The 23,274-nt window shown below is 38.3% G+C and overlaps 1 protein-coding gene across 13 annotated transcripts in view; it reads left to right on the forward strand.

Moving 5' to 3' along the window:
- clstn1 (calsyntenin 1) overlaps nt 1-23,274 on the forward strand; it is a 102,264-nt gene that overhangs the window by 44,646 nt on the left and 34,344 nt on the right. For 9 of the 13 annotated variants that reach the window (XM_069918440.1, XM_069918452.1, XM_069918439.1 and 6 more), the window contains 6 exons: nt 4,074-4,196; nt 9,990-10,019; nt 13,668-13,863; nt 15,815-16,023; nt 19,676-19,825; nt 20,375-20,560. In XM_069918440.1, the coding sequence (XP_069774541.1) occupies nt 4,074-4,196; nt 9,990-10,019; nt 13,668-13,863; nt 15,815-16,023; nt 19,676-19,825; nt 20,375-20,560 (894 nt within the window). Of the gene's footprint in view, nt 1-4,073; nt 4,197-9,989; nt 10,020-10,862; nt 11,024-13,667; nt 13,864-15,814; nt 16,024-19,675; nt 19,826-20,374; nt 20,561-23,274 lie in introns of those variants that run through there. The other 4 variants (XM_069918442.1, XM_069918445.1, XM_069918450.1 and 1 more) reach the window with 2 other exon arrangements.

The raw sequence follows: 23,274 nt of genomic DNA on the forward strand, positions 1-23,274 counted from the left end.
ACTCTCATTACCCGTCTTCATCCCTCAGTCTATTTTTGTCTTTACCCACATACATATCAGTCGTGATCATTTTAACTCTCATTACCCGTCTTCCTCCCTCAGTCTATTTTTGTAATTGTTCTGCAAATTTTCGTGCTTCTTCTGGATCCGAGAATAGTCTGTTTTGTTGTCCTGGAATAAATATTTTCAATACCGCTGGATGCTTTAGTATAAATTTATACCCTTTCTTCCATAAAATCGCCTTTGCTGTATTGAACTCTTTTCTCTTCTTTAGGAGTTCAAAACTTATATCTGGATAAATGAAGATTTTTTGCCCTTTATACTCCAGTGGTTTGTTGCCCTCTCTTACTTTTTCCATTGTCTTCTCCAGTACCTTTTCTCTTGTAGTATATCTTAGGAATTTTACTACAATAGATCTTGGTTTTTGTTGTGGTTGTGGTTTAGAGGCCAATACTCTATGTGCCCTTTCTATTTCCATTTCATGCTGTAGTTCTGGACATCCTAGGGTCTTAGGGATCCACTCTTTTATAAACTCCCTCATATTCTTGCCTTCTTCATCTTCCTTAAGGCCCACTATCTTTATGTTATTTCTTCTGTTATGGTTTTCCATTGTATCTATTTTTTGAGCTAGTAGTTCTTGTGTCTCTTTAGTTTTTTTATTAGATTTCTCCAATTTCTTTTTTAAGTCTTCTACCTCCATTTCTGCTGCTACTGCCCGCTCTTCCATCTTGTCCATTTTTTTTCCCATTTCTGTTAAGGTCATCTCCATTTTAATTATTTTCTCTTCTGTGTTGTTTATTCTTTTTCTTAAATCCTTAAATTCCTGTGTTTGCCATTCTTTAAATGACTCCATGTATCCTTTAATAAGAGCAAGTATATCCTTTACCTTGCCTATCTTTTCTTCTTCTATTTCACCATACTCTTCCTCTTCTTCTTCCTCTGGGTTGGCCATCTGTTGTTTCTTTGGTGCCCTTTCCTCCTCTTCTTTCTTGTTTCTATTGTCTTCTGTGGTCTCTTCTTGCTGCAGGTGTTCTGCAGCTGTCGTTGCCGGCTGTGGAGATCGACTCCCCAACCATGATAGTTTTTAATGGCAGAGCAAGCATTGTGCTCGGGTGGGGTTTTAGCTGCTGAGTGGTGATTTCTGTTTCTGGGTTGCATAAGCATTGAACTGACAAAACCACGTTATTACAGTGCCAGCATCTTGGGTTCAAATCCAGTATCATCTCTAAGGAGTTTGTATGTTCTCCACCAAGACCTTCTGTGGGTTTTTCTCCAAGTCTTCCAGTTTCCTCCCACTCCTCCTAAAACATCTGAGGTTTGGCTGAATTTCGTGGGCCTGAGGGGCCTTTCATCATGCAGTATTGTTCAAATGTTTTACAAATTAATATCAGAAAGGGTCTCAAACCGAAACCTTGATTCTTTCTACCCATGGATGCTGTCTGCCCTGCTGGTTGCTTGCTCAAGATTTCAGCATCTGCAGTTTTTGTTTCTCTCCTTTTGAGTACAGTTAAACTGTAAACTGGCATCTCTGAATAGAGTGCAGAGTAGCATTTTTTCCAGACAGTGATATTATGGGAGTTCAAGAAATGGGACCCTAGTGAGTTTGAAGAGAAATGACATCCAGTGAGCCAAATGATCTGAGCAATGGAATAGTAGATTATCAGATTTTGGCATCTTAAAATTAAGATACACAGAATGCTTATAGAGATGTTTATTTCTGATCTTTTTGAGAATAATTTGGAAGCAGTGTTAACTGGGAAGCCACTTTGCATACTTCAGATTGATTAACAGTTTTCAGATGCATGGTCAGAGTACATTATATGAGATCACATACAGCTGAGTTTTTTTCTCCTGTGGGCGCAGCAGAATTACCACTAATTGGTAGTGGAAAAATTAACTGCACACAGCATGAACAGTCAAAAGAACTGTAAATGGATAATAAATGCAAACAAACTGCAATACAGAGAGAGCAAAGAAAATCAATAAAGTGCACAAAAGTCCTTAAATGAGTCCCTGACTGAGTTTGTTGTGGGAGTCTGATGGTGGAGAGGTAGCAGTGTTCCTGAACCTGCTGATGAATCTTGTGGCACTGATAACTCTTTCCTGATGGCAGCAGCGAGAACAGAGCGTGTGCTGGGTGGTGAGGGTCTTTGATTGCTGCTGCTCTCCAATGGCAACGTTCCCTGTAGATGTACTCATTATTGAGGAGAGATTTGTCTGTGATGTCCTGGGCTGTGTCCACTACCTTTTTGAAGGGCTTTTTACCCGGGGGTGTTGATGTTCCATTGATGTAGCCAGTCAGCACATTTTCCATCACACGTCTGTAGAAATTTGCCAGGGTTTCTAATGTCATATCAAACCTCCAAAAACTCCTGAGGAAGTAGAGGCACTGACACGCTTTCTTCACGATGCCATTGGTGTGTTGGGTCCAGGAAAGACCCTCTGAGATGGTGACTCCCAAGAACCTAAATGTGCTCGCCCTCTCCACCTCTGATTCCCCCAATAATCACTAGATTGTACACCTCAGGCTTTTCTTTCCCGAAGTCAACCATCAGCTCCTGAGTTTTGGTGACAATGAGTGAAAGGTTGTTATTGGTGTACCATTCAGCCAATTTTTCAATCTCCATCCTGTATGCAGACTCATCCCCATCCTTTATACAACCCACTACTTTGGTATCGTTGAAAAATTTGCATCCAACGGGACTATTTATGAAGACCGACCCTTCCAAATTTGGAAATGAGGCAACTACTTTCAATTTCATAAACTTTAAATATTTGGTTTTTAGCAAAATAGCAGCCTAGCATAATTTTGGAACAAAAAAAACTCCTAAGTCTGCAGAACTGAGGTTGAAATAAAAACTCAGCAGGTCAAACATTGTACTGGAAATATTGGTTATGTATCTTTTTAACTTTGCAATTATAAAGTACACTTTAACCTGCTGAGTGTCTCCAGCATTGTGTTTTGATTAGTATGATTTTGATCTAGTTTTATTGTCTTTTACCAATGAATGACATTTTCCTCACCAGACTAATTTTGCATACTGATAACACATGAGCAAGGAATCAGTAGATGCATGATGTCATTTTGAGTTTTGTATTTCATGAAGTTGAAGAGCACAAGCTCATTTCAACACTGATCTTGTAATTATTACAATTTCTGTGCTGTGAGAATCATAAAATCCTGCAGCACAGAATTGATTGCCAGCTGATTTGAAATGTAACCTAATCTTGTATCATCTGTCAGAAATTCTTACTCAAATGGCTATCCGATTCTTTTTTCAAAGTTGCTACTAAACTACCAAAGCAATAAATCTTCATTAAAGTCACTGTAGTGCAATGAGACATGAGGCTCTATTTTCACCTTGCAAGGAATATTTGGTGTTTTGCCTTCAAACAGCACATAAAATATTGATTTCTTTGTCATCCCTTTGGCAAATTAAATCTTTTTTTCCTCACATGTAATGATGGCAACATTTCAAAATGGTTTTTGAAAAAACCCACTTTGGAATGCACTGATGTTATGAAAAGGTGCTGGTTTGTTCATCTGACAGCAGTTACATTAAAATTGAATGAGCAAGCTAAACAGAACAAAAGCTTTGATTAGAAAGGGTCTTGCATCACAGTCTCATTTTGTTTTGAGTTGGCTTCTCATTGTTAGGGTTACATTATTTCACTTGCATATACAATGCAATATAGTAATTTTGCTAATAACATTTGGTTCTCTTTGGTCCCAGATTTATCCTCTTACTAGCCAAATAAAATTTGTCTAAATAAGTATTGTTCCTGGATGACTCAATGCTGCGAGCTTCTCCTAACAAGGACAGTGACTAAGTATGTGGTACATTGGGAGATTGGAAAAAGCCACACTGTTATGGTGCTTGTTCAATAATGTTTGCAGAAAAGGGATAATGAACTTTGATCTATCACTGAAAATGTGTTTGAGAATTGCTGCAGCTTTGGAATTGCCTTCCAAAGCTTGTATTCTTGGAATCTATTAGATATTCATATTTTTCTCCTTGGTATTTAAAAATAACTCGTAGTCGACTAATGATGTTGGTCTTTATTTCTTGTAGTAAACAAGCACAAGCCTTGGATAGAAACCACTTATCATGGTATTGTAACAGAGAATGATGTCACAGTTCTGCTGGATCCTCCATTAATTGCCTTGGATAAAGATGCACCTTTACGTTATGCAGGTATGTAGATTGTTTAGCAAATGTTGCTTTTGTTCAAATGTTCTGTTTAAGTTTGAATAATTAACTATTGTAAAACCAGAAATTTGTATTATTGTTGGAAGTTGACATCAAAGTCTGACTGTAAACTTGTGAATTATTCTTTTTGTACCAGGGATGCCATCTACGGAACAACTTTGTTAATTTTACAAGTGAGCTTTTAGTTGAATTGCATCTCTTTTAATGTGGATTTATTATATCTAAAGGTGACGATCATGACACTTAAATGATGGAATTCTGAACAAAGGCCTTGCCTTGTCTGTCCTCTCTTGAATGTAAAAAGTTGCATGGGCTTTTCAGTAGTGAACAATGGAGTACCTAATATGCACCTGTTAAGTTCCTGTGCTTCACCTATCTTTTATTTGGGTCACTGCAATAATGCCAGTGTTATTTATAAACCAGTACTTAATCGTTATTTGATAAATTAACTGAATTTCAAAAGGTCAGTTTGGAAAATCCTGCTTTCCAGTTCTAGAAATTAATTGAGAAGAGACAAGATGAAAATAATTTGACGCCATATTTTTTCTACATCATCCTTTATCTTTTAGAAATATCTAAATTTCAAGGAACTTTTTAGGTCTTGATCTTTTCTCACATTATGGGCAGTGGAAAGTACAAAAATAAATGTTCAGTACTACTTCTCCAGTGATGCCGAATGAAAGGTACATGGAGCACACCTGGACCATTAGATTTCTTTAGATTTCAGTGAAACATCAGTGGAGGCCTTGGATCGCCCAATATGTCAACTTTCTTATCTTTGTACAGTAAATTTAACGGGTAATTTGTTGTTGGCACACATGGTCAACAAATACTCTAAATTTGGATTTTTATTTTGTCTTGATTTGGAAGCTCTTAAGGATGGTTTGTGATTTGAAAGTTGACAAAATTCTGACCAATTGATAATGAGAATTAGATATGTGGTTGACCCCCCCCTAATGTACTCTTTCATGTGCCATTATCTTTCAGAACTTCAATGCACATTCACCTTGTAATGCATAATTGGAAACATAATTAACATACAATTCTGCTATAAATGTGCAGACCTTCAGGAATGGGAGCATTTAGGGACTCGCTACTAAATAGGCCGATGGCATTACATATATAGGAATGCATTACTAGTTTTGATGCTTTGCCAGGAATCTGGAGCACATTGCTCTGCTGGGAATCTGGTTGAGTGCTCAGCCCTTTGCTATTAGTCCTGTCGTCATGAAATAATATGGGACCTCTTTGCTGCATATAAGGCACCTTGCAATAGCTGCTGATTGGGCAGGCAAATACAAGTGGTGCAAGCACAAAAAAGAAACCACTTCCATCCCATCTCATCACAGAAATCTTAAATGTCTGTCAACATTAGCAGCAGCCGCTGCCAATCACCAGTACAACCCAGACTAATGTCTTCATTTAAATCACAGGGAAGTGCGTGCTTTTGCCTGTTCAAATTTCAAGGCAAAAGTGCTATCATGAGTCATTGCTCTTCAGGGCAGCTCATTGCAACCTATTTATTGATGATTTAGTTTTCTAACTTTCTCATTTTAATCCAGGCCATGAATTTGCGATTGTGCTTTCATATGCATTTTTTTTAAGTGTGTTTGATTATGTACAATTAAAATAAATGTTCACAAAAGCACTCCTTGAATAATTAAGGTTTTTGAACAGGCTGTAAAATTGCCCTGCTATTCTATGCCAGTCTGATGCGAAGTTTTATAAAAATAAAACAAATTTGAAAACATTGTGAAATCCTAACTATCACAACCTGGATAATCAAGGCTTTCTGTACAAAATGGGCTTGTATTGGCCCTCCGCTGTGGATACTGTGAATTTGCACTGTAGCAGAGTGAGACGGGTATTATTTGTATGCTACGGCTCATGGCATGAGATTGGTCATGAGATTTAGCCACAAAAACCCTTTAACTGACATGGAATAAAACTTTTAATTTAATTTCCAAAAAAATGACAGTTTGGACCAGCAGCGTTTATTATCCTGTCTGTTTTATATTTGGATAAATACAAATACACCCTCGGTTTCTCCATACCGCCTACTTCATAGTTAAAACTTTTTTTGAAGCAGATCACACATTAAACATATAAATGTAGTTTGGCCATTTCTTATTTTTTTTTTAATTCCTTGAGAGTCATCCATAGTGGTGTGATATTTTTAACCCATCTTTATATGGACTTGATATCATTTTTCATAACCTGATGATGTGCCTCCCACAGTTTGAGAGTCTGGGTGGGGTGGGGGGGAAGAAGGAGAATCTTGCAAAGCACTGAATTTGCAAAATAAGAATCCTATGCAGGAATTTGTCCTATCAAACACTTCAATTAAATTGCTCCGTTCATTTCCATGGCTAGACATGCCATGACTTTTGTTTACTTTTACTGAGTTCCAAGTAATCCATTCAGCAGCCTTGACATGAAAAATTGAAAGTAATCTTCCATTGGAGATTTGCTCAATTTAAGTTTATGCCAAATGATTTGGTAGGTTAGTTATGTTGAGACTCGATGGTGTGAACATGACAGCAGTTGCATGGGAAGTCTTTTGATCCTCAGTATCTTATTGAATAAGATTAACATAACTGCAGGGCTCGGTCCAAATTATGTTGGCTGATTCACTGTGTAATTCTTAAAACTTGTCCATACCTTCTGTCCATCAGTTGAAGGATCTGCTTTTGATTGTCTCAATTGGCTTTTGTAAGTATTGGTAATGTGAATGATTAACTCTTCGTTCCACCAGGAGATCTACTGGGTTTCCAGGTTCACACCCTTGGGTATTGTACTGTGTTCAAATCATTCTTCGGATTATTTTCCTTTATCAGCACAGCTGGGTTTCCTTGATCACTGTTCTAAATCTTTCTCTGGACACCACATCATAAATTTAGCTCTGCATAAATCACCTGGTTTGCCATTTTACCATGCAAGATTTTACTGCTTGTTTTTTATTGTCCTTGTTTCCTTGTATTGTTTTCCCAGATTCAGGTGGCCTCTCCCAATATTTTTGGCCCCTGTTATCAGTTAATTTCTCCAAAACCTGGTTGCTTAGTCATCACACCCCTTTGCTGATCTGCATTCCAAGGGTTTGTCGAGGTGGGCACATGAATTTATTTGGCATCATCTGCTGAACTCAACAGTTTTGCTGAAACTTGTCTTAGGCACTGCTTCCAATTGTTTGCCATTCTAATGTTATTGAAAAGCTTTGTCTTTATTGGGAAATCTGCTTTCTGCTCCTTTATTCTTTGTCCTTTAATACTTTGTTTTGAGCATCTTAATTCTCTTGAAGTCGCTTGCAAATTTAAATAATTTATATTTAGAAATTTTTAAAGACCTGCTGCATAGTAACAGGCCATTTTGGCCCATGAATCCATGCTGCCCAATTTACACTCCATTAATGTACTCCTCGGTATGTTTTGGAACAGTGGGAGAAAACAGCCACCGAAGAAAACCCACGCAGACACGAGGAGAACGTGCAAACTCCTTAAAGACAGAGCAGAATTCACTCCCTGGACCGGCTCTGTAATTGCTATGCCAACCCTGCTAACCTTTTTTTAATTAAAATCCCCCCTACCCACTTCTGATCAAGTTGATGAAGGGAAAAAAATTATATTTTTTAGAAATAGTTTTGGGGATTTAAAAAAAATGATATTTGTAAATGGCTCTGGTCCCAATAATAAAGAGGAAAGGTGTATATTGGATGGAAGTTTCATAGCATCGAATTTGAAATCTTTCCCCTCATTGAAAGCTACTTGACAGATCATTGTGAAAGTACAAGCTGGAATCTGGTTTTAGAAGAGTGGGTGGGACCAAAGAAGGAAGATGCTTGGTTCATTTTTGATGAGTAGGCAAGGCTGTGGTTAGTGAAATTCAATGGAGTGCTTTTAAGTTTTTATTGAGCTGATTATCCCCAAGCTTTATTATCAACAGGTTCACCAGATATACTCTGTATTGCAATCTTTCCTCTGACTTGCTGACTAAAAATGAAGCATTTAAAAAAGTTGCAGCTTCTCCCCAAAGTAAAACTTAAAATTGAAGTTGCAAGGCAGGTTATGGTTAATGTCTATTAATGTCAGACTATAAATAACAAAGAATCGAGACCAAGTTTAAAAGGAAGCTGAGAGAGACTTTTCTAATAATCCAAAAGATCTGACTGTTTCCATTAAATGCATGCCCAGTGTTAATGGAGATACAAAGTGTAGTTTTATAAATATTCAATGTGTCATAACAACTTGATGGTTTGTGGCTGATGCAAATAATTTGAATGATTTTAAAAGGAAAGAATAGGCTTGAAATAGAAAATGTTATTGATCTAATGTTTAATTACGTTTATGATGTTTTCATAATGTTGGCTGGATCTCATAAAAAGTTGGCGACATGATATTGGGCTTTTATAGAATATTACCGGGGGAAAAGCAACTAAATGGGCATGTATTAGAGAGAAAACCAACTGAATGGGCATGTATTAGAGGGAAAAGCAACTGAATGGGCGTGTGTTCGAGGGAAAAGCAACTGAATGGGCGTGTGTTCGAGGGAAAAGCAACTGAATGGGCGTGTGTTCGAGGGAAAAGCAGCTGAATGGGCGTGTGTTCGAGGGAAAAGCAGCTGAATGGGCGTGTGTTCGAGGGAAAAGCAACTGAATGGGCGTGTGTTCGAGGGAAAAGCAACTGAATGGGCGTGTGTTCGAGGGAAAAGCAACTGAATGGGCGTGTGTTCGAGGGAAAAGCAACTGAATGGGCGTGTGTTCGAGGGAAAAGCAACTGAATGGGCGTGTGTTCGAGGGAAAAGCAACTGAATGGGCGTGTGTTCGAGGGAAAAGCAACTGAATGGGCGTGTGTTCGAGGGAAAAGCAACTGAATGGGCGTGTGTTCGAGGGAAAAGCAACTGAATGGGCGTGTGTTCGAGGGAAAAGCAACTGAATGGGCGTGTGTTCGAGGGAAAAGCAACTGAATGGGCGTGTGTTCGAGGGAAAAGCAACTGAATGGGCGTGTGTTCGAGGGAAAAGCAACTGAATGGGCGTGTGTTCGAGGGAAAAGCAACTGAATGGGCGTGTGTTCGAGGGAAAAGCAACTGAATGGGCGTGTGTTCGAGGGAAAAGCAACTGAATGGGCGTGTGTTCGAGGGAAAAGCAACTGAATGGGCGTGTGTTCGAGGGAAAAGCAACTGAATGCGCGTGTGTTCGAGGGTAAAGCAACTGAATGGGCATGTATTGAATACCAGTGGTATTCAATCTAACTTATTAGAATGTTATAAATGTTTAAATTTAGACATACAGCACGATAACAGGCCTTTCCGGGGCCACAAGTCCGTGCCGCCCAAATACCCCAATAAATTTAGTCAGGTAAAATTCTGTCACCTTTGGATTACACACCAGATACTGTAAATGTATTTCAACTTGATTGCAGTGTTCTGAATAATATTGATTATTTTTCAAATTGGTGAATTTAACAGAAAAATTAAACGATGCTGAAATTGTTGCTTGAAATGGTAGATAATTGATTTTTATACAACCTGTTTTTAAAGGAAACCTGGAACTGTGAAGGTTAGTATTTTTTTAATGTGCTATATTGTGCTAAGAATTTTCCTAATCACCTTAGACTAAAATTTCCTTTGATGGTTTGACAAAGATCCTAAAGTTTATTTATGCATGAAAAGAAAATTGAGTCGCTTTATATTTGCACTGATTTTTTTTTAACTTGTTCCTATCTTCACTCTTTTGCTTTCTTACTTTGATGACTGACCTCTGTTTATCTTTTCTTCCCCCTATAGAGAGGTATGAGGTGACATTCACCAAAGAAGGTGATACCTGGGTTCTTTCTTTCATTCTTCATGAGCAGTTATATTAACCCACTAACTCTGGCCATAAAATGGGGAATCAGCACTTAATCAGCAAATCCTGTCATCCATATTTTTCCCCATTGTTATCCAGGCTTATTTGCAAAAATTACTGGATGAAAGGTTTAACATGAGTTCATTAGAAATATCAGTAGTTTGGCATATTTTACATTTCATTTTTGGAGACTATATTCAGCCTAAACTCTCCACTGATTTGGGTACAAATATTTTATAAAATCCTCTGTATAACTTTCATTGACATTGTAATAAAAATCTAAAGTGAACAAAATGTTAGATTTTTCTACAAGATATTTTTATGCTAGAGTACAATTTTTAAAAAAAAAATTATGGTTGCTATATTACTAAATTGTCGGATAGTATGTTAAAATTGAAATATTGGTACTTCTTGTGCCTAATTGTTAATTATTCAGATTTAAAAACAAAATATCTGACTCGAAATACAATAGAGCTGATAACTGAGTGGGATGTGGTAAAGGGCTGGCCATGACCGCTTTGGGAGACAAGCAGGCTGGATGTTGGAGGGTTGTGGGTTAATTACAGATGGGTATACTTGGCATTGGGAAAGAAGGGTGATATTTGCCTTGCCTGGGGTAGACTGGACCAAACAAGGTAACCCCGTTTGTATGTGGGAGGAAGTACATTGGCTACTTATTCATTTGCTGCAATTAGTTTTCTTGGTGGAAAGGGGATATTTGGTATGTAAACAGCTGGTTTCATTGTGGATTGGAATAGGAGCTAAATTAAATTTAACTAGCTCCATCTCTGACTTAAGAATCTGTTCTCTAGGTCCCTTTCAAATCAGGCAGATGCAGATCACACAGTTATTATGAAAGCCCTCTTACGTGGTTTGTGGTTGTCAAGTGCCACGCATACATCATTGAAAATTATGGAAATCATCACGTGCCAAGGGACTTCAACTGCAGGAAGAAACAGAAAAATAGTAAACAGTGAGAATTGCAGCATTTCTTTCTGCCCAATTTAATTTTAACTTGGATTACATGATGCACACAAACATGGCACTGAGTGATCCAATTTTTGGACCACTACTTTTCATTACCATTAGAAAGGAATACATAGAAACTGGCAATTTGAAGGCTTAAATTTATAATCCTGAGTATGTTTAGTTTCTCAGCAGGTCTATGAATATAAAAATGCAAGAGAATGTTCAACACTGCCCCAACATTTAGTATGATAGTGGGTGATCAATGCTGGCCTCAACTACCTTTTTGCTATTTTTCCATATTTTGTTCCTTGATCTGTCAATTTTTTTATTCACCTCAATATGAGATAATTCTAGTGATTTGGGGATATCCCAGTGGCCAACCATTTCAATTCTAAGCTTGTTCCCATGCTCACATGTCTGTCCATGTCCTCATGAACTACCCCACCAAAACCACCCAGATATTGGACAAATTACACTTGATTTTCTGTCTGGGCACTCTCCAACTGGATGGCATAACATTGACTTATCTGATTCTTCCAACCTCTCCATTCTCCTTTGTCTTCTTTGCCCTAGCTTTCCACCCCCTTCTCTCTTTATTCCTAGAGCCGTTCTTCCTTCTCATGTTTGCTTCTGTGCCCTCCCGCCCTTATTCACCTCTTGTCTTTGGAACGGTACTCCTCCCCTTACCCCTCCTCTCTCCCATATTGTTTGGGTGCCTGCTGGCATTTTTTCATCTCTTGAAGGCTCAAACCCAAAACGTTAGGTATCTTTATTTTTGCTGTATAAAATACACTGTTTGACCTGCTGAGTTTCTCCAGTTTTGTGTGTTTACTTCAACCACAGTGTGTAGACTTTTGTTTTAATTCAATTTCCACCATTGATCATGGTGGAGAATTATTGAGATTTCATCAAGCCCTGAGAAGCAATTTTTGTTTTAAATGACTTGGCTGCCTTATTTTGCCTAATATCCCCATGTTCGCAACTCTTCAACTTGCAAAAACAACCCAAAATCTACCCTGTCAAATCCCTTATGATTGTGCATGTTTGGATAAGGTCACCCTGCATTCTTCTGCGCTTCAAGGAAAACAGACCCAAACGACATGGTCTCTCTTGGTAGAACAATCATTTGCTGTTGACAGGACTTGATTGTAATATGGTTGGTTGCTCATGAACTTTGAATGGCAGTAAAGGATATTTCTTCAGGCTTTCGCAAATTAGCATCTTGGAGACACCGATCCTCCTGAGTGTGGGGCCCTTAAACGGGTGGTTGACACAGCCTAGGACATCACAGCCAACCAAACACACACCCCACCCCCCCACCACTCCGCTGCCAATGGAGAGCACTACCAATGAGTGGTGTTTCCGCCCTGTCCACAGGATAAAACAATCTCAGTGTTGTATATATCATGTGTGTACTCTAACAATAAATCTGACAGTGAGAAGGGTTTAAAAAAAAAACTGAATGGAAATGGAAGAAAAGTGAACTTTGAATTGTATCTGAGCACTCTGGTTCATTTTCCCATTCCCATAAATTCACTTTCCCTAATGAATGTATTTGGAATTGGTTATCCTTGTTGAACTTTTAAAAAAATAAAATTTAAAAAAATCAAAGGCTTAAATTTATCTTTAATCTTTTTAAGGAATAATGTCATGCAATGTAAAGGAGATATGGGGCAGATAATTGAAAGAGAAGTGGAGGGGTTTAAGGAAACTCCATAGCTTTAGGATCCTTTTATCTGTATAAATGAATCTAAATTTGTGGTCAAATGAATATAGGGCAGCACAGGTGGAGTAGCAGTTCGTACAACACCTTCACAGCACCAGTGATCGGAACCAGGGTTCAAATCCCATGCGGTCTGTAAGTAGTTTGTACGTTCTCCCTAGGTCTTAGTGGGCTTTTTACAGGGGTTCTGGTTTCCTCCTACCGTTGGAAACGTGCCAGGGATGTAGGTTAATTGAGTGTAAGTTGGGTGGGATGGACTCGTGGGTTCACTAAATAGTCCCCAGTTGCCAAAAGGACTGGCACAGCAGATAAAACTGACCTAATATGTGGAAGGTGTTCAGCTTTTGGAAGAGGAAAACCAGCTGATATTTCTAATGCTGAGTTGCCATCCAGTGATTTGTCTTGATTCCTAATTGTAGACAGATACATTGCACAGGAAGACTTTAAATATATTTTTATTCAAAGAAATTGACAGAATTTGTTAAACTGTGCTGAACCTGTGTCAAATGCTTGTACATCTCCAGACTTTTAACTTGCACTTTAACTTTTTGTCCTGGTCAGAATAGACAGCCCAGCTCTGCCCAGTAGCTTGGCATAGAAGATCCCAGCAGCCATGGCTGTATGTTACAAGTTATAACTGCCATAAGTAATCCTGTGAAATGCCTGTCTTTCTTTTTCTCTCTCTCTCTTTCTCCTGCATGAATGGATGCAATGTAAACCAGTGGCTTGGAAGGCAGGCATATGCACCCGTACTAAGTCCCAGATCGCACCCAAACAAGACACAGGCTTTGCTTCCTCAACAGACCCTCACAATAAAAGCAAAACCCCGGCTGTGAAGTTTTAACTGGTGTTGCGTATTAAACTTTTTATTGTTAAATTGTCACATTATTGTTCCTGCTCTAACTTTTCATTCGTTAATCTCTAGGTGAGATCTGTGGATTTAGAATTCATGGACAGAATGTTCCTTTTGAAGCTGTCATGGTTGATAAAACCACTGGTGAAGGTGTCTTGCGTTCGAAAGAGGTGATGGACTGTGAGTTGCAGAAAGAGTATACATTTACTATCCAGGCCTATGACTGTGGAGAGGGTCCAGATGGAGAAAATAGGAAAAAATCCCACAAGTAAGCAAAGCTTTAAAAAAATGACCACGGAGTCTATGATTTTTATAACTTTTAGTGGGAACAAAAGCATGAGATAACCAATATAAAACTAGTTGCTGTTTATAATGGTAGAATGTTATGTAATATCAAATGCTCACCTATGTATACTGAAGTTCTGCCCTTCATTATGCATTCAGAAAGAGTCCTATTGTGTTTCACTTTATTTTTCTCTTTCATCTAATGGAATTGTGAATGAATATTTGTTCAGCTACTTTTTGCTGCAGATTTTTGTCAAACTCCAAATTTTTGTCTACAAGTGAAACTATTTCATTAAGGCACTCAAATGAGTGAAGTTGGAAAGAATTGTTGCATAGCTAGTGACTAGCTATGTCAGTGCAGATCATTTCAATACCCAAGTGAAATTATAGATTGTAGTTATTAAAATTCCATCTTGCATTCCAAAATATCAAATATTGCATTATCAAAAGTCCTACTGGCATGAATTTTGTATGCAAACTGTATTAAAATTATTATATATACATACATATATATATATATATTCATATACACACACACATACATACATACATATATATATATACATACATACACACACACACACATATATATATATATATACATATATATATACACACATATATATACATATATATATACACACATATATATACATACATATATATATACATATACATATATATACATATATACATAATTATACATATATACACACACACACACACACACACACACACACACACACACACACACACACACACACACACATATATATGTCTTGATCTTGGCTTTTTTTAAAGGAAATTATTTCAATGATAAAGGTTGACGGCCTAGATATATATATTTATTTTACTCTTGCCAGTTGAACTGATCCAGCTGATTAGCATTTAGTAGGGAGAAATCTATACTGATTCTAGGCTGGTTATTCCATTTGCAGACTAACCTCTTCAAACTTCGATCCATTCACTCTTGCTTAATGATGAAAGGAGCCCCCAATAACCAAAATTGCAGTAAAATCCTAATTGCTGTTCTTCCATATGTAAATATTTTTGAATGTGACTTTTTGTTTTTTAATTGATCAGTCTCAACATATCTGGAAAGCTTTTTATTATAGAAGGTTTTAATTGTTTTTTTTTTGAATGAGAATTTTCCAACTCTAAAGAGATTGAACTGCATGTCATTGCACTTCCGCTTAAGTAGTTCACAACTTCAAATCAACTTAATTGGATACGAAGTGATTGAATTTAAAAATATACCAAACTTGGGCACATCTTCAGTAGCCCTCATTATTCTGACACATTGTCCAAATCAGTTCAGTGGAATTGTAAAAATTAAATAAATGAACAAAATGATTTGAATTACTTTATAAATGTCCACAAGTCATAGCAATTCTTCCAGTGATGGTGTGACTACACATGCTTTGAATCGCAGAGATGAGGTTCCCAAGCTCAATTGAATGATGTCACTAGTCTACAAGTGAAACTATTTCATTAAGGCAAATCATCCAAATGTTAATCTGCATGATCTCAACACCATTCAGACATGTTTAGCAAATGGCCAAGAGCCAGTCAATACGCACCCTCAGCAAGAGAGTCTAATGACCTACCTTTAACTTTCAATGGCATAGTGTTTCACTGCAATCCTTTAGTATGGGCTTTCAATGAGGCTAGTGTATCTTTTAATCATCAAAGCTAGTGCCTTCACAGTGAAATCCTTGTAAGCTCAAACCTTTCAGGTGGAGCTTGTTTCAGTGAGAACTTAAATGTGGTACCTTGGGAGGGAATACCTTTTCAATTAAAATCAAGTCGGTTGGGCTGACTGGACCAATGCTTTTATAAAAAGGAGGGGAAAAAAGCCACGCTATTTGTTTGTTTTTCTGTGATTCACATCCTGCCTCTTTGTCAGATGATTGATCAGCTCTTCTGTCTTGCAGAGCCAATGTTCATATCCAGGTAAATGACGTAAATGAGTACTCCCCAGTTTTCAAAGAGAAGTCCTACAAAGCTACGGTCGTTGAAGGCAAAAAATATGACAGCATCTTGAGAGTGGAAGCAATTGATGCTGACTGTTCACCTCAATATAGTCAAATTTGCAGTTATGAAATTGTTACTCCCAATGTGCCATTTACTATTGATAAAGATGGTAAGTTATAAAGCAGGTATAAACTTGAAAAATACACAGCAAATTTTGAGTTTCTATAGCTGAACTGTTTTTTAAAAAGTAGAAGTAAATAATAATCGTCATTTTTCCAGTGATTGAAAGCAAAGTACCTGACCACAAGGTACCTCTAAAGTAAAATCAGTGCTGATCACCCTTGGTGTCATTACACATATACATACATTGACACTAAAAAGAAAGTATGTGAACTAGACCACAGAAAAATAAAAAAAATAAGGCAATTTTACTCTTCTAACCTGCTCAGTCATTCAATAAAATTACAGCTAATGATCTGCAACAATAGGAAGTTCTTGCTCTCACCTTTTTGAAGCTTTTTTTGTTGCATCAGAACGTGTTGCTGCCTCAACTGGTCTAAATTAAGTCCTGACCTCCAGTGTTGTCTTTGTGGAGTTATCCCTGTGATCGCGTGGGTTTCCCCCATCAGACCTATTTCCTCCCACATCCCAAAGGCCTGCTGCTTGATGAGTTTTTGGTTATTGTAAATGATCCTCAATGTAAGATGTGAGAGGAGCCAATATGCATGGGGGAGAGAACAGGTTACTGGAGGAAGTGAGTGGAGGAACAGAATTGATAGAATTACTCTAGGAACCAAAATAGACTCTGGGCCAAATGGCTACAACCAATGTCAGAATAAAATATGAACAGGAAGATGTCTGGAAATGTACATGTATCCTTCTTAAGGTTGTTCAGCGGTTTTGTATCCAAAGTTTTTGATGGTGGAGTATTTTCCAGCTTTAACATGCTTAAAGTGGAATTTTTTTGATGTCTTTGTCCTAAATGCCTTGCCCTATTTCCTGAGAATTTCTCCCTTTCCTTCCTCATCCCAAGCATCCAGCCTATGAAGTCCTAACAATTATATATGTTTCATTGAGGTCTACTTTCAGTTACCCCGGTGTATGGGTGAGCGGTAGAATTGTAGGGAATTGATACAATGTGGAAAAAATTGGCTTACTCTCAGGTTAATGTCAAAGGATATTGATGGTCCCTATTCAAGTGCATCTCCATTTATCACTCTATAAAAGACCTTTGCTGTATTGCCTGTTAGAGAAACAATTTTCAATATATATGTCTTTTTCTTTGGCTTGGCTTCGCGGACGAAGATTTATTGAGGAGTAATGTCCACGTCAGCTGCAGGCTCATTTGTGGCTGACAAGTCCGATGCAGGTCAGGCAGACACGGTTGCAGCGGTTGCAAGGGAAAATTGGTTGGTTGGGGTTGGGTGTTGGGTTTTTCCTCCTTTGTCTTTTGTCAGTGAGGTGGGCTCTGCAGTCTTCTTCAATGGAGGTTGCTGCCCGCCGAACTGTGAGGCACCAAGATGCAAGGTTTGAGGTGATATCAGCCCACTGGCGGTGGTCAATGTGGCAGGCACCAAGAGCTTTCTTTAGGCAGTCCTTGTACCTCTTCTTTGGTGCACCTCTGTCTCGGTGGCCAGTGGAGAGCTCACCATATAACACGATCTTGGGAAGGCGATGGTCCTCCATTCTGGAGACGTGACCTACCCAGCGCAGTTGGATCTTCAGCAGCGTGGATTCGATGCTGTCGGCCTCTGCCATCTCGAGTACTTCGATGTTGGAGATGAAGTCGCTCCAATGAATGTTGAGGATGGAGCGGAGACAACACTGGTGGAAGCGTTCTAGGAGCCGTAGGTGATGCCGGTAAAGGACCCATGATTTGGAGCCGAACTGTAGTGTGGGTATGACAACGGCTCTGTATACGCTAATCTTTGTGAGGTTTTTCAGTTGGTTGTTTTTCCAGACTCTTTTGTGTAGTCTTCCAAAGGCGCTGTTTGCCTTGGCGAGTCTGATGTCTATCTCGTTGTCGATCCTTGCATCCGATGAAATGGTGCAGCCGAGATAGGTAAACTGGTTGACCGTTTTGAGTTTTGTGTGCCCGATGGAGATGTGGTGGGGCTGGTAGTCATGGTGGGGAGCTGGCTGATGGAGGACCTCAGTTTTCTTCAGGCTGACTTCCAGGCCAAACATTTTGGCAGTTTCCGCAAAACAGGACGTCAAGCGCTGAAGAGCTGACTCTGAATGGGCAACTAAAGCGGCATCGTCTGCAAAGAGTAGTTCACGGACAAGTTGCTCTTGTGTCTTGGTGTGAGCTTGCAGGCGCCTCAGATTGAAGAGACTGCCATAAAACAACCAGGAAATCCAGGAGCTGCTGGCAAAGAAGCGAGCTGCCCACCAGGCTCACCTTGCAAAGCTGTCCTGGCCAGAGAAGAAACGAGCCTTCCGTGGCGCATGCAGTCATCTTCAACGCAAACTCCAGGAGATTCAAAATGAGTGGTGGACTAGCCTCACCCGGGAAGAGACATATAAGGCAATTGAACAACTGAAAAGTGGCAAAGCAGCACGTATGGATAGAATCCCCCCCCCAGAGGTCTGGAAGGCTGGCGGCAAAACTCTGCATGCCTTACTGCATGAGTTTTTCAAGCTCTGCTGGGACCAAGGAAAGCTGCCTCAGGACCTTCGTGATGCCATCATCATCACCCTGTACAAAAACAAAGGCGAGAAATCAGACTGCTCAAACTACAGGGGAAACACGCTGCTCTCCATTGCAGGCAAAATCTTTGCTAGGATTCTCCTAAATAGAATAATACCTAGTGTCGCCGAAAATGTTCTCCCAGAATCACAGTGCGGCTTTCGCGCAAACAGAGGAACTACTGACATGGTCTTTGCCCTCAGACAGCTCCAAGAAAAGTGCAGAGAACAAAACAAAGGACTCTACATCACCTTTGTTGACCTCACCAAAGCCTTCGATACTGTGAATAGGAAAGGGCTTTGGCAAATACTAGAGCGCCTCGGATGCCCCCCAAAGTTCCTCAACATGGTTATCCAACTGCACGAAAACCAACAAGGTCAGGTCAGATACAACAATGAGCTCTCTGAACCCTTCTCCATTAACAATGGCGTGAAGCAAGGCTGCGTTCTCGCACCAACCCTCTTTTCAATCTTCTTCAGCATGATGCTGAAACAAGCCATGAAAGACCTCAATAATGAAGATGCTGTATATATATATGTATTCTTTCTTTGGCTTGGCTTCGCGGACGAAGATTTATGGAGGGGGTAAAAAGTCCACGTCAGCTGCAGGCTCGTTTGTGGCTGATAAGTCCGATGCGGGACAGGCAGACACGGTTGCAGCGGTTGCAGGGGAAAATTGGTTGGTTGGGGTTGGGTGTTGGGTTTTTCCTCCTTTGCCTTTTGTCAGTGAGGTGGGCATAACCTTTAATTCACGTGCTTTAATGTTGTGCTCTAACAATAAAAAAAATAGGGAATTTTATCAAAGGCTTCTGCAGATACAAATCATTTACTGGTTCTACCTTATTTTACTAGTTGGATACTTAAACTTCAGTAAATCTGGGATACAATTCCCCTTTTAACATGTTGATTTTGTCTAATGCTGTTACTAATAAAACTACTTGAACCCTGTTTACTCTCTCCCTTTAAATGAAAGAGAACTGAACCTTTTTATGTAGTAATCTAAGAAGATTCTATTGTTTATTTCAATAAAGCTTTAGTATTTATGGCCATTAAAGAAAATAGTTTACCATTATGATTCATGTAATTTTGCTTGTTTCTCTGGTGGTGTCATTGTAAATTGGTGGTTTTTCCAGGGTTTATTAAGAACACCGAGAAAGTGAACTACAGTAAAGATCAACAGTACAAGCTTGCAGTGACTGTATATGATTGTGGGAAGAAACGTTCAACAGAAGATGTTCTTGTTAAGATCAACATTAAACCTACATGTAAACCTGGCTGGCAAGGTAAGGAGCAGGAATAGAATTATTATTTTGCATCAAGTGTACATTGCTGGCAATGCCAGTGAGTTGTGTTTATTTGTTCCCAAACCGAAGAGGCAGTTAAGAGTCCATCACATTGTCTGGAATCAAACAACAAAGACAGATTACATTCTTTATAGGATATTTGGGAGTTTTTATGGTTGTCTGGTGGTAGTTTAATAGTTGCTGTTTTTAGACAGGCTTTTTTAAATACTATTTTATTACATGAAGTTAAATTCTTTAACTACTGTACTATAATCGATAATCTATTGTAACTTCAATGTCCACGAAAGTGAAACAATATATTATTTCTACTTTTTGGTTTAATTTTGTTATAAATATTTGCTATTACTTAATGTTTATAAAACATTGTTTAATATATCTAAATAGATAAAAATTCATAAAAACCAGCTAAAAAGGTGGTGAATTCAGTCACAATATGCAAGTTACTTGAAATGTATCAGCAAAATCCTAAAATAGTCTTTGTTGATGGTGCCGCTGACATATTAATGGCTACTAATATTTTTAATACAGGTTGGAGTAAGAGAATTGAATACGAGCCTGGTACTGGAAACTTAGCTCTATTTCCAAGCTTGCATTTGGAGACGTGTGATGAGCCTGTTACGTTCATTCAAGCAACAATTGAATTAGAAACAAGCCATATTGGCAAAGGATGCGACAGGGACACTTATTCTGAAAAATCACTCCATAGACTGTGTGGTAAGATTTTTGGCAACTGTTCGTACAGAGTCTGTTTCCACTTGTTCAGTGCTTTTATTACGAGCAGCATTTGCACAGTGCCTTTTTATTGCAGGCAAGATTTGCGCAGTGATTTTATTGCTTGTTGTGCAGGTGGGCAAAGACATGGTTAATAGAATTTAATTCCGAAAAATGTGAGATATTTTGGGAGGCCAAATCAGAGCAAGACCTGCACAGTGATTGCTAGGGATCTGGGAAGTGTTGTAGAACAGAGGGATCTAGGACTACAGGTAGATAGTACCTTGAAAGTGCGTCACAGGTAGTTTGAGAGGTCAAAAAGACTTACAGAACATTGGCATTCATCAGTCAGAGTATTGAGAACAAAAGTTATGGGATCATATTACAGTTGATAAGTCATTAGTGATTCCCCATTTGGAGTATGGTGTTCATTTCAGTCACCGTGCTAGGAAAGATGTCAAGCAGGAGGGGGAAGAGAGAATATTTCAAGTACTGTATGTGGCTTGGAGTAGCGTTTGGTGGTGGGGGTGTACGGGGTTCTGAGCTATCGGAGGAAAGTTGAGTGGGCTAGGGCTTTTTTCCCTGGAGTCCAAAAGAATGAAGGGTGATTTCAGAAGTGTTCATTTTTTTTAAAAAATGAAATCATTTGGAATAGATTGGGAGAATGCAGTCCTTCGCACAGAGAAAGGGAATCTGTAACAAGGGGTCATAGGATTACGGTGAGGGAGGAGAGATTGAACAGGATCCTGAGAGGTAACTTCTCAAGCAGAATGAATGGAATGGCTGCTGGAAGAGGAATTTGAGGCAGGTACAATTGCAATGTTTAAGAAAAAATGTATTGTTGCATGAATCAGATAAGTTGAGAGGGATAATGGGTAAATGCGGGCAGTTGGAACTAGTGTGAGCGGGACATTTTGGTTGGCATAAGGGCTGGTTTCCATGCTGTATCACTGTCCTCTAAATTTATTCATAGCCTTATTGATATGGTGTGAGCAAATCAATGTGTGAATTTATTAGGCAGATAGTTCATCCATGTTCCTTTGTTTTTGCCAGCATTGTTTCAGGCTTGTTTTTGGAATTCTGAAAATAGCAAATTTGAACCTCTTTCAATTTCAATTTTTGCCTAGTTCTTGATTCTTTGTTCTTCATGCTTCTACTTTGCACTTGGTTTATTAGAGAATGTAAATGGAAAGGTTTGTTCATTGTTAGCTTATACTAAAGTTTACATAACCTCTGCCACAAATACATGATTTTAGATTAACTGCCTGCTCTTCAATCTAAATATTATGTCCTGACAATTACATTTTTTTTAAACTTTATTTAAGATTTTATAACATGAATAACAAATAGGATTACATTAAAAAAATTAAGAATAAAATAATAAAATTACAATACAGTATCAGTAATCTAAATAAACTATACCCTCCCCAATAATTATTACACATTAATAACCCAACTCAAATTAGTCCAACACCCCCTTTCCCCCCCAAAAATAAAGAGTGAAAAATTAATAAAGTTAATAATATATGTGAGAAAAAAACCCACTTACAAAAAAAACAAAAACATAACCGATTAAAATACTAACAAAAAGAAAAGTAATTAATACTAAGATATCAGACTTAAAAAACATTTAAATCAAACTTAAATGCATATATTTAACAAACGGAGTTAAGATGAAACATATATTTAACTCAAACTTAATATAAAAAATTAAAGTTAGTAACATTATCTATCAAAAATTCTTAAACAATAATCAATTCTTAAAAAAAATTGTAGCATGAAAAAAAATGAAAAAAAACTTTCTCTATAGAGATAAACCTTCACCAAATATCAACTAACTTCACATCTATCATCATATTAGTCACATAAACCACCATCTTAAAACAAAATTCAAACCTCATTAAGCATTGTACAATTCAATTTTAGTACTCTTCCACCATTTTTCCCTTTTACTCTTGAATAGTTATCCAATAAAAGCTCCAATACCACATTTAAATATCCCCAATCATTACGTTAAAATTCAGATATCCAAATAATAAAAACACATCTACAACGAAATCTATATCTTCAACAAATGGAGCATAAACCACAAACAAAATTCAAGCCTCATTAAGAATTGTACAATTCAATTTATAACTTTCACCATTATTCCCTTCGTTCTATAACTAAAATAGCAAAATAATATACACCAGAATTACCACTCCTTTCACCTTAAAGAAAAAATATTTAAAAAAACTTATCCATCCCATTCACATTTAAATTTCAAATATTCTTTATCTACTGAATAAACTTTACAAAAAAAACCACATCAATTTTTAGTTTTTTATATTAAAAAAAAACCCCTTCACTCTTTAATCTAATAATACAAAAAAAAGGGAAAAAAATGGGTAGGAGGTTCTTCTTTCTTTGGCTTGGCTTCGCGGACGAAGATTTATGGAGGGGGTAAAAAGTCCACGTCAGCTGCAGGCTCGTTTGTGGCTGACAAGTCCGATGCGGGACAGGCAGACACGATTGCAGCGGTTGCAGGGGAAAATTGGTTGGTTGGGGTTGGGTGTTGGGTTTTTCCTCCTTTGCCTTTTGTCAGTGAGGTGGGCTCTGCGGTCTTCTTCAAAGGAGGTTGCTGCCCGCCAAACTGTGAGGTGCCAAGATGCACGGTTTGAGGCATTATCAGCCCACTGGCGGTGGTCAATGTGGCAGGCACCAAGAGATTTCTTTAG

This window comes from Narcine bancroftii, chromosome 2 (assembly GCF_036971445.1).
Source record: "Narcine bancroftii isolate sNarBan1 chromosome 2, sNarBan1.hap1, whole genome shotgun sequence".
In the NCBI taxonomy this organism is placed as follows: Eukaryota; Metazoa; Chordata; class Chondrichthyes; order Torpediniformes; family Narcinidae; genus Narcine; species Narcine bancroftii.